This window comes from Larimichthys crocea, chromosome XX (genome assembly GCF_000972845.2).
Source record: "Larimichthys crocea isolate SSNF chromosome XX, L_crocea_2.0, whole genome shotgun sequence".
NCBI classification, from domain to species: Eukaryota; Metazoa; Chordata; class Actinopteri; family Sciaenidae; genus Larimichthys; species Larimichthys crocea.
In genome coordinates, this window is record NC_040030.1 from 15,786,675 (window position 1) to 15,798,160 (window position 11,486).

At 40.0% G+C, this 11,486-nt stretch overlaps 1 protein-coding gene across 2 annotated transcripts in view; it reads left to right on the forward strand.

Annotated features, from left to right (window-relative positions):
* Positions 1-11,486, forward strand: part of herc56.1 (HECT and RLD domain containing E3 ubiquitin protein ligase 56.1) — an 820,440-nt gene that overhangs the window by 6,878 nt on the left and 802,076 nt on the right. The window contains exons 15-22 of one of the 2 annotated variants that reach the window (XM_027272343.1): positions 92-349; positions 430-579; positions 693-859; positions 963-1,020; positions 1,131-1,201; positions 1,732-1,915; positions 2,030-2,132; positions 2,493-2,925. The exons of the other annotated variant lie outside the window; for it this stretch is intronic. Coding sequence (XP_027128144.1) covers positions 92-349; positions 430-579; positions 693-859; positions 963-1,020; positions 1,131-1,201; positions 1,732-1,915; positions 2,030-2,132; positions 2,493-2,710 — 1,209 coding nt within the window. The 3' untranslated portion in view covers positions 2,711-2,925. Of the gene's footprint in view, positions 1-91; positions 350-429; positions 580-692; positions 860-962; positions 1,021-1,130; positions 1,202-1,731; positions 1,916-2,029; positions 2,133-2,492; positions 2,926-11,486 lie in introns of those variants that run through there. 2 annotated transcript variants of the gene reach the window in all.

The window sequence follows — 11,486 nt, forward strand, 5'->3', positions numbered from 1 at the left end:
AACATGAAGCCGTGTGCCTGTTCATCATGGGTCATATACATGTGTTGTTAAATGTAAAAGGACCTGTATGCTTTATTTCTCCCCATTCTAGAGTAAGGAGGCTGGGTCACTTATCCTCTGTAGCTTTCCGTTTGTGATGGATGTGCAGTCAAAGAAAATGGCTTTCGACATGAACGCTGAGTACTCCAAGGTAACTGAAGTCTTCAACAGTACCTTTGAGTCACTCTTGGAATGTTACTTCCCACTGCCTGAAGACCTGTTCTTTGAACTGCACCTGAGGCGAACATCGGTTTTGGAAGATACCTTTGAACAACTGGCCTATGACGGTCAATCCAGGATGCCACTTGCGGTACGGCAGAAATCACACTGTAGTATTGTATTATTGTGTAGTTACTCCTCTACATGTGACTGTACTCTTTTAATTTGTAGGTTTATTTTGATGGAAACCCAGAAATCGATGACCACCTAAACCTCTATAAAAAAGACTTTTTTTACGAAGTGTTTCACGAGATGGTGTCACCTGAATCTGGGATGTTCATGTTCAACGACTCTGAAACGCTGGCATGGTTCCCCTCCAGAGTAAGTCAACACTCAGCTCAGATTTTAAAGCAACATTGTGTAACTTTGATTCAACGTATATTGAAGCAATAGAGTCGATTTCTGATATAAACTGTCTTTGTCATCGACACCAGGCAACACAGGAGGACCAGAGGTACTTCCATTTTGGGTTTCTGTGTGGATTGGCTTTATACAACGGCTGCATCATACACTTACCATTCCCACTGGCTCTGTTCAAGAAGCTGCTCGGTGTAAAGCCGTCACTGGAGGATTTAATAGAATTCAGCCCATGTGTTGGAAAGTAAGTGGAAACATATTTGGTTTTCATTTTCTGGCCAGAATATAATGTTAAAATTTGTGTATCATATTCAATACCTTCAATATTTTTCCCTTCATGTTTCAAGGAGTCTACAGTACGTCCTAGAAGATGATCACCCAGAAAACCTGGGCATGGATTTCTCAGTAGGTGTTTCACAGATGAGCAATAACTATGTTTATTCTTCAATCAATCCATTATCATTTCCAAGCACTTACATCGCTGTTTTTTTCTTCTTCTTCTAACTGTTCAACAGATCCTCTGGGATGGGACAGAGGTTGAGCTTGATCCTGAAGATCCAGAAAAGCTGGTGACGAGTCAAAATAAGTAAGGATAGCAATTATTGAGCTATATGTATTTGTGATATAAATCCCAAGTAGGGCAAGTGAGACCTTCACAATACAAATAATCATGTGATCTAATGTTAAATATGAAAATATTAGATAAAGAATGAGAGACAGTTAAGTTGGGATACTCTTTATGCTGCTGACCCGAAGAAAGTTTGTTTTAATTCGATCCTCTCGATTTAATTCTATAAGCAGCTTACAAACATCTGTAATCTTTGTAAAATTAGAGATATCGAACACTTAATATCCTCAAAGAACTCCTTTCTGACCAACAAACTACCACTATCAGTAGGATTGACAGAAACATACACTTGCGTATCATCTGCATAGAGGCGAACATGACATTATGTCTACTAATTATGTGACCAAAGGAAAGCATGTAAAAGAGGAAAGAATGAGGCCCAGTACTGATCCTTGCGGTACACCACAAGTATGTTGTGTAGATGAAATGAGGCTAACTTCATCATTTGGGGCTGATGTAACTTCTTGAAACTTTTATCCGCAAAACAGGAAAGAGTTTGTGGACGCCTACGTGAATCACGCCTTCAACATATCAGTGAGGAGTGTGTTTCAGGAGTTCAAGCGAGGCTTTTTCCAGCTGTGTGACAGAGATCTGGTGAAGCTTTTTCATCCCAACGAGCTTCACGAAGTGTTGGTGGGCAAAGACTACAATGACTGGGCAAAGCTGAAACAGGTGCAGTCCAAAATAAGAACTGCAACTGATTTATCGCATCCTCGTGCGCTTGATTTGAATCCAACAAGTGATTATAGCAGAAATAATTGTCCGTTTGACTTTTTTTGTAATTAGAACACAAGTTATGAGGGGGACTTCCATGCTGGCCACCCAACCATACAGATGTTCTGGGAGGTTTTTGATGAACTAAATGAGGCTCAGAAGAAAGCTTTTCTTTGTAAGTATTATGCCTGTTTTTATATATGTTTCTCATATAAAAACAAAGTTTTATCTCCAAGAGATATTTTAATCTAGATGGTTCATAATGTGTATTTTTGAGATTTGTTGCCTCCGGTTTCAGAGTGTAATCCCACTGTGGTAAATATGGACAGCTGTACTTGTGTATTTGTTATGATTATATTACTTATGATGAAAAACTAGCGAGTCGACGACTTTGCAGCCAAACATCAAGCAACTAGTTGAACAGCAAGAAGCCCTTTCTCTTCCTAGCTGTCCGTAGAAGCTGCAGAGCTCGGTCACACTGCCCGCTTGGTCAAAAGTAACTAAACTATAATCACCACCTCTTCCTCCACTACAGGGTTCGTGACAGGTTTTGAAAGGGAGCCTATTCTCGGCATGCAAACGATCGAGATGAAAATCAAAGCTGCACGAGTCGAGGACCACCTCGCCAACGACCAGTACTACCCCGAGTCACATACGTGTTTCTCAGCCCTGGAGCTGCCCTTATATTCAACCAAGGAGATCATGCACAGCAAGCTGACGGAGGCCCTGAGCAACAAGAGGATCTACAGGTGATGGAGGGACTGTGCAGCGACGATGCACTGAACCTGTCCCGAACAGAGGACTTTACTTTGCACTTTGTAAATGTGTTTGTGGCTGCGGCTAGTGTGGAAGTTCAAACTGGATACACTGTACATACTTTTCAGGGAAGTTCTTTAATTGTATTTCCTTTCATTACTTCTCATTTGAGTGTAATGCACACAGAAAATAAATGTAAACATCAGAGCAGAGTCCTCTATTTTTGTAGAAACTATGAGACTGAAGCATTCGTTAACGTGACCCACCGACAAACAGAAACAAGGCACATACAAGGAAACACAGGAACTAAATAGACATGCAGGACTAATCAGGGACAGGTGAAACTAATCAGGGGCAGGTGCAGAATCAAAAAAGGCGGGAAACCAAGGCAGGAAGTAAAATTAGACAAGACACAAACAGGCTAGAACTACAAAATAAAACAGGAAACACAGAACAAACTGAAAACTATAACACAGTGTCACCAAGTCTAAAACAAAAAAAACAGTTCTGTCACATCTGGAGTCAGATAAAAGTTCATTTCAAACACGACTTATTATGAGTAATGCAAAGTCTGTTAACATTTAAGTATCACTCTGTCTTTTCTTTCACAAGATCTTTCAGAAAATAATATTTTGTGTCCGATCAGGCAGTTATGTCCTCAGAGGATAACGAAACCAACCAAAACCAAATCTGTCAGCTGTACAGGATCTGACAATCCTAGCAGCTTATAAATAATAAATTATAAAAATGAAGCTTTAGGACACATGAACTTGGACGTTGGACATGTCTGCCTCAAAACATTATAAGAAAAGGAAAAAATTAAATTAAATGTGGAATTTATGAACCAGCTGGACGTTTTTAATCATGCAAAGGAGTTCAAGTTTGATAAGATAATGACACAGACTGACCACCAGGTGGCAGTAGAGACCGGCTCTGTCTACAGTGTACTGTTTAAACTGTGTGTGTGTGTGTGTGTGTGTGTGTTGAACTGTCCTGCAGATACAAATGTGACACCCTGACATAAAAACTCTTTGCAGGAGCGAAAACTTGAAGAGCACCGATCATATTTGCAGCAGGAGACAACGAGCTTCATGGGAAATGTAGTGTTGCATTACTAAAGAGAGACAGAAACTACCAGTTGTCTTGTGATGAACCCTTTTCACAGCAGAGGACACACAGGTGTGACCCATGACACTAATTACCTGCCTGTAGCAGAACCTTAATTGGTGTCACTGCTGAGTCGTGACGACACGTTCACTTTTGATCTCTTCTTTTTTTTCCATAGCAGTCACAGGAAAGAAAAAGAATTTATTCATATAGCACTAAATCAAAACAAAAGTTATCTTTCCATACAGACGCGAGTCTAGACTGGACTGTTTAGAATATTTACAGATCCAATAATTCAGCCTCGTCTCTCTGCGTCTGTCACCAAGTGGATGAGAGGAGCTATGGAAGAAGAGAAGGTGCATCAATCACGTGCACGTGATTTTAAAGAGTCTGAATCCGTCCTGACCTCCTGGACCTCCTGCGCCGCACGCTGACCTCGGCAGAACACGATCTCTCTTTTTTCTGTCTGTTTGCTTTTTTCTGTCAGAGCACCAAAAAAAACGAGGTCACACTGTTTGAATCCAAAGACGTGCTACAGTTCACCTACATCTACATGACACTGAATAAATGATGCCTGCACACCTCCACTGCCAACACAAAAACAAACTGCAGTTCCTCTAACGTCCACTTGAGGCTGGCTCCAGAAGTGAGTCAGTCTCCATAAGTCCCCATGTCCAAAACTTCACAGCAGAAATAAACATGTTTACAGCCTGGTACAAAAAACAGTTTTGGTCTCTGTAGCTAATTTCCCCGTTCATGACAACTGTACTGAGGGTGAATTTATATACAACTCACCTGTTCACATTATATTAAGGCTTAAAGTTATGCAGGATAAGAGCACGTGGACTGGATTGGTTGTAAACCGGCTGCAGGTAGCATCTGTTGGCTTCACTGAAGAGGATAACTGTGTTGGAAGTGATTCTTCCATCACTGCCAGAAACTGTTAAAGCTTCAGCTCGGTCCGGGCTTGGAGGAACATCACCTTCTTCTTTCTGTCGTGTGCCATCCAGCAGTAAAACAAATTTCCCTCCGAATCCAACCGCCGAGGCACAAAATGACGAACACAGAGTAGCTGCCACGGCTAACGGACTGACTGCAGCCACGTCCAGCACTTCCTGAACGAGAGGTCAGTTAGACCTCGTCTCTCAGACTGGATGAAGAAAATGTCCAATGTGAGTTAGTGATGGGGTGGGAGTGTGTCGAGCTGGACGACCACTTTAAAGCTCTAAGTCTTTGGAGCTTGGTGTTGACCGATCCGACCGGTTTTCCAGACGTCGCTCCAATAGTCAATGCAAAAAAACAAACAGGATCTGGATTCATATTCAGATCGGCGCCGCCTAGTTTGACAGTTTGATCTGGACGGACGCATTAAGTCTGACGAGGTCACCGCGTCCTGAAGCGCAGCCCGTGTCACCGTCTGTTTTATATATAAAAGAACCGAGACCATAAACTCATGAAGAGTTTACTGATGAACACTGTTTGTGTTCTGTCTCTTCCACATGGAAATGAATGGAAAGCAAATTTAGATCTGACTGTATCATCAGACGAGAGAGAATTAGATGAAAAACTGCAGTTCCTCTAACGTCCACTTGAGGCTGGCTCCAGAAGTGAGTCAGTCTCCATAAGTCCCCATGTCCAAAACTTCACAGCAGAAATAAACATGTTTACAGCCTGGTACAAAAAACAGTTTTGGTCTCTGTAGCTAATTTCCCCGTTCATGACAACTGTACTGAGGGTGAATTTATATACAACTCACCTGTTCACATTATATTAAGGCTTAAAGTTATGCAGGATTAAGAGCGTGGACGCTTTGATTGACAGGTGGGTGTCGTCACAGAGCGACCCGGCGTCATTCAGCCCGTCTTTGCCCATATTTTGGTTCAGTTTGGAGCCACCACCCGGATACTACACCCATGTTTTACACAGTCATGTCACTTTGTTGCTGCAACTAATTTCAACAACCTACTTGTCAATGACACGACTCGTCTTTCACATGCATCAGCACTGCAGTCTCAGATAAAGACACAATGTGATGAGTGATAAACATGAACGGCTCGTATTAATCCCGACTTTAATTTTTAGTGTTTAAATATAGAAAACAATCCGAGACCTCACAGGCGGTGCTGATGAGCTGTATGAACATGTGTGGTCGTATTTCACAAAGTAGTTAAAAAAAGTCTGGCTCAAACTGGAACATTTACTTTGAAAATGTTCAAATATTTATTGCTAGTTTATTTCAGAACTTAATCGTAATAAAAGTCCATTTCTCAAACACTCTCATTTCATTTCTTGGAGTTCCCCGTGTTGTTCTCTTGGCCGTCCTGACGAGGATAACCATGTTGGAAGTGATTCTTCCATCGGCCTTTCACTCCTTTCTGTCCTCCGCTGCCAGGAACTGTCAAAGCGTCAGCTCGGTCTGAGCCAGAGGAGGAGGAGGTGGAGGAGGAGGAGGAGGAGGAGGGTGAACATCACCTTCTTCTTCTTTCTTTCTTTGTGCCAACGGAGCAATAAAACAGATTTCCCTTTTCAAATCCGACCCGGAGGCACAAAATGTTAAACGCAGAGCCGCTCGGGGCCGCCAGTGGTTAAATATGGTGACGTTAATGTTAAGAAAGAAAGAAAGAAAGAAAGAAAGAAAGAAAGAAAGAAAGAAACAAAGAAAGAAAGAAAGAATGAAAGAGACGGACGACGTGTTTTTCTGTTTACTCAGCAGCTTTTAATACTGTGAGACTTTTCTGTCCTCCTGAAGCAACTTGACTCAGAGTTTTTGACAGTAAGTGAAGGAATGCAGCTGTGTGTGTGTGTGTGTGTGTGTGTGTGTGTGTGTGTGTGTGTGTGTGTGTGTGTGTGTGTGTGTGGTGTGCTGATCTGTACCAGGACCTAAACATCCACAACATCACCGTCTCCCCGTCTGTGTTTGCACAGATCAGGAACGCCGTGACCGCAGAACGCGTCCTCTGTCTCTTTCCTCGTGTCGTCTCACCTACAGTCAACAAACACGAATATTTATCATATATTTTAAACTTTAACTGAAGTAAAGGAAGTGGCACAGTATGAGTTTGCCCACTAGAGGGCAGAGCTTCACTTCAGCTTCACATCCTGTCACATGAGGCAGCGATGTCTTATTAAAAAGAAGTTTATTGTTTTTAATCTGGCATCAGATTCAAACTCATTTATTCAGTTTGTGTCTTTTTTTAAATTAAATGTTGGATTTTAATCTTCACATCATCACAGTTTGTTTAAATGTTTACAGTTTTCCTGAAATGGGATTCTATTTATATTATTATTATTATTATTTTTATGTATTTATTTATTTTTTTATTCATTTGTAGTTTTTTTTCCCAGTAAATATTAATAATATAGACACATGCAAGCACACGTACCCCGACCTCTGCGGTAACACCCAGTAAAAAAATAATCAGGGTAAAGAGGGAAAGACAAACGATATAAGAATAAACAAACAAATAGATTGATAGATAATAAAATGAATAAATAAATAAATACATTTATATAGCACCTTTAAAAAAGGTGCTTTCAGAGCAAAGGTCAAACAAACAGGCAGAACAATGAAAAGAAAGACGAGAAAGGAAATGACAGAAAGAAAGAAAAATCCATCAACGACGACATCAAAAACAGAAATGAAATATTAAATACATGTGAGAGTAAAGGGAGGACGGAGGTGCGTCGACATTATATCTGATTATTTATGAATATTCTGATGTACAGCTGATGAAACATGAGGATGCTGCAGTTCACCTGTGATGTGTTGAAGGTTCTCTCCTGGAAAAGATGACGAGATGAATTCTTTTTGTATTTATTCTGTTTCTTTAGTTTCAGACAGGACACGCGTTCAATCAACGTGATCTATGATTTCAAATGTTTGGACGTTCCTCATTCTGGATCCAGCTTATTGTGTCTTTAGAGCTTGTGTGAGCATGAATGATACAGTAATTAACACAGGTCCTGTCATTAATTTAACGAGCACAGCAGCTCTAACTCATCTCAAGCATCACATGGCGAAGGTGTGAGTCGTCCCGCCCGAACAGGTGCAACGTGGACGCGTCTGTGAACGCTCACTCAGTCCTCAGGAGAAGATCCATAACTGAAAACACCTGTGTGGACGGAGCATCCATCTTCTCTCAGGTATTACCTTATCATTGTGGGAAATGAGACGCTGGCGTGTTCTCAGCCCGAGAGCAAAGGTTTGGAACATTTCAATTATATAATAATTAAAGGAAACGTTCAACCTTCTGGATTCACTTCAATTCTCAGAGTCAGATAAGACAACTGATACACGTCTGTACGGAAAATGTGACGGTGGAGGAGGCAGTGCTGCAAAAGTCCTGCGTTTAAAACCTCACTTCACTAAAAGTACAAAAGAATAAAAGTAAAATTGAGAGTATTTTATCGCACTTCATGCTGTATCTGGTAAAGGTGGGCCTAATTTTTAACTTCCTTATATGCTGCTGGGTAGTTTCATCAAAATGAATACATCTAATTTATTTGTTTAATTAGTTTAATTGATCCACATGCACAGAGTAAAAATGAAAGTACCTCAGTAAAGTGTGAAGCTGCTTCTTCAGAACTTTTCAATGAAAACATGAAATGACGTCGATCGGAGCGGCGAAACCGAACCGGAACATCAAAAGTGCCGTAAAACAAAACAAGCCAGACTATCCTTTTTGTACGGAAGCTCTAAGCGGTCATACATTTTAATTTCTCTGTTTTCTCGTGATAATGAGTTAATTTAATTTGTTTTCTCGAGGTTTTTAAGTCGTTGAGTCAAAATAACAAATCCTGAGAGAATTTTCTCGAGATATCAAGATAACGAAACCTGAAGAGATGCAAACACTTGAAGAAGTCACGAGCGTGGCTCTAAAGGCTCGATGTTTCAAATCTTTTAAAATGTTCTCATGGATAACGTTGGGCCAGTGATTTGTCACGTTAATGTTGCGTTAATAATGCTGACATTCAAACACTGACGTATCATCGTCATTTGAGTTGGTATCCTGAACTTTTGAGCACAGATATCTCGCTGTGTCTCGATTCGGACATTTCAGTTTGCACGCTTCGATAGCAACATTTTATTGCTTCTTCTTTGCCGAAGTGCAACCGTGTGGAGAATTAATCCCAACAATGAGCGTCAAATTCTAAATATAAAACATATCCACATCTGTAGAATTGTATGTAGCGGTATTCACTGCAGCAGCTTCCTTGAAGGTCGACCACGCTGAACTTTTTGACCATTTTCAGTTCTCACAGTAATGCATGTTGACATATTTGACAAAGTGAATGCACTTATGGACTCTTGTAAGTATGGGGAGTGCAGAAATCGAGACACAGCATGTGGGGTACGGTGGGTTTCTGGAGATCTTTAGTCAAACAGTTGCAGACTCAGGTAATTCTCTGCAGGTTGAACTCTATGGCGGACCACGTTGGTCGCTTCTTTTGGCACCTTCTCAGGGTGAACTAGTTGCTTACAGGCTGAAATAATGACATGAAATGTTCTGATTGGCTGAGCACCAAAGAGGGGTTGATGTACTGGACTTGGCGACCTCAGCAAGATTTTACTTGTATGTGGGCCTCAAGACCTAATCCATGTTTTCTGTATCTGCTCTAAGTAGAACATTTAGATACAGCGACTAATGTGACTACTGAAAGTGGACGAAACTCCAGTTACACTGACCAGCTATCTCTCTTCAAAGGCCTTTGAGCGGCATGAGGCTGAAACACCAAAACACACACACACACACACACACACACACACACACACACACACAGAGATGAGAGATATAGGCCTAGGTCTTGTCCGACAGCTGAGATATAGCACGAGAGCCCTGGGGAGTTTCAGGGGATTTCCACTGAGGGAATCGGACACGTTGTCTGATTTACACTAACACTTTGGCTAAACTTGTGATAAAAGTTCACAAAAGAAACATTGCTGTATCTGTCTTTATCCATCTCTGCCTCCATCTGTCTCTGTCTCTGTTTTCTGCTCTCTCTCTCTCTCTCTCCATAAACACTGGAGCGCTCAGGCATTTTTTAAAAAAGTTATTGTTTTCATATATGCGAGTGTTGTCGGCTGTCAGATTTCCTCCCTAAAAAAAAGCATGATCTTTTATTATTGTGAAGCGTATAACAATAGCAATAACAGCCGATTTTAACCTAAAAAAAAATAAAAAATAATCGAACGGACAGAGAGGGATGAGAGGAGCGCGAAGAAGAAGCCGAAGTGAAGAGAGTCGAAGGGAGTCGAGAGAGGCTGAAAGAAAACACGTTCATTTTTATCTGCCGGAGAGGAGAGCCAAGGAATGCAACGAGGAATCTGGTGAGAGATAAAGAGAGGAAAGTGGATGGTACTGTACTGTACTGTGTGTGTGTGTGTGCTGATTGTGCAACCGTTTGTGTCTGTTCGAATTTTTTAAGTTTCTTTGTCTTGTCACTCGTAAATCTGCTCTCTAATAACGTCTTAATTCAGTTTTTGTAAAAGTAAAAACTCACAAATAAACTGTCGTCAAGAGGAAAAGCTTCTCCTGCCTGTTAACTTTAGTCAAGGTCGGCTGATGTGCACTGTAAAAAAAAAAAAACCATGACAGGAAAAGGCCGTAAAAAAATGCCATGAAGTATGACTGTGTTTTTCTGGTTTCCATAAAACACAGTCGTAAAGTAGTATTTTATATTAGAGACGGTTAATTATACAGTAAAACACTTTAATACTTAATGGCATATTTTCACTAAAACGCCAACCTTAAACATGAAATCAACAGTACTATTATCGTAATATAATTAAAACTATTTATAAACAGTAAAATTCAAAAAAATTTCACCGTTTTACGTTTTTTTACTGTCATGGTTTCCCAGTTTTTCATTGTAAAATCTATATCACATTTTAAAATATGGAATGAAATGGCAACCTTAAACATAAAAATCAACAGTACTATTACCGTAATATAATTGAAACTTATACCGTATTTATAAACAGTAAAATTCAAAAAAATTTCACCGTTTTACGTTTTTTTACTGTCATGGTTTGCCATTTTGTAAAATCTATATCACATTTTAAAATATGGAAAGAAACGACAACCTTAAACATGAAATCAACAGTACAGTATCCTATCACCGCAATATTAGAAAAGGTTATACCGTATTTATTACGGTAAAATTCTGTAAACCGCAGCTGCCAGTTTTTTACCTTTTTTTTTTTACGAGATATTGTTCAAAAGAAGAAATAAAGAAAAGATGGAATTGTACAAAAACAGTATTTCATGGATGTTACTGTGCATGTGAGGAGGAGTTGATATATTTTAATACCCTGGACAGACTCAAACATACATTTATGTGTCTCGTCTCGCAGGTTTAAAGACAAAGACGTTAGCGACTAATAAATAAACGATGACTTCATGTTAATAAAAGAACAAAGAAACTTTTTAAGAGAACAGAGAGAAAGCGTCATTTTCAATTATCTCACACGTTTGAGTACAAAATGTTTCGCTGACATTTGCTGTTTCATGACTCAAATATTAATACACATGAAAAAAAGAAAACTGAAAGTATAAACAGTTCCTGGATCCATCCAAAAAAACACAATATATCAGTTAAGTTACATATTTTCCCTCCATGGAAAGATTTCCGTTCCCATGGTGAAGAAGTATTATTTACATCTTGA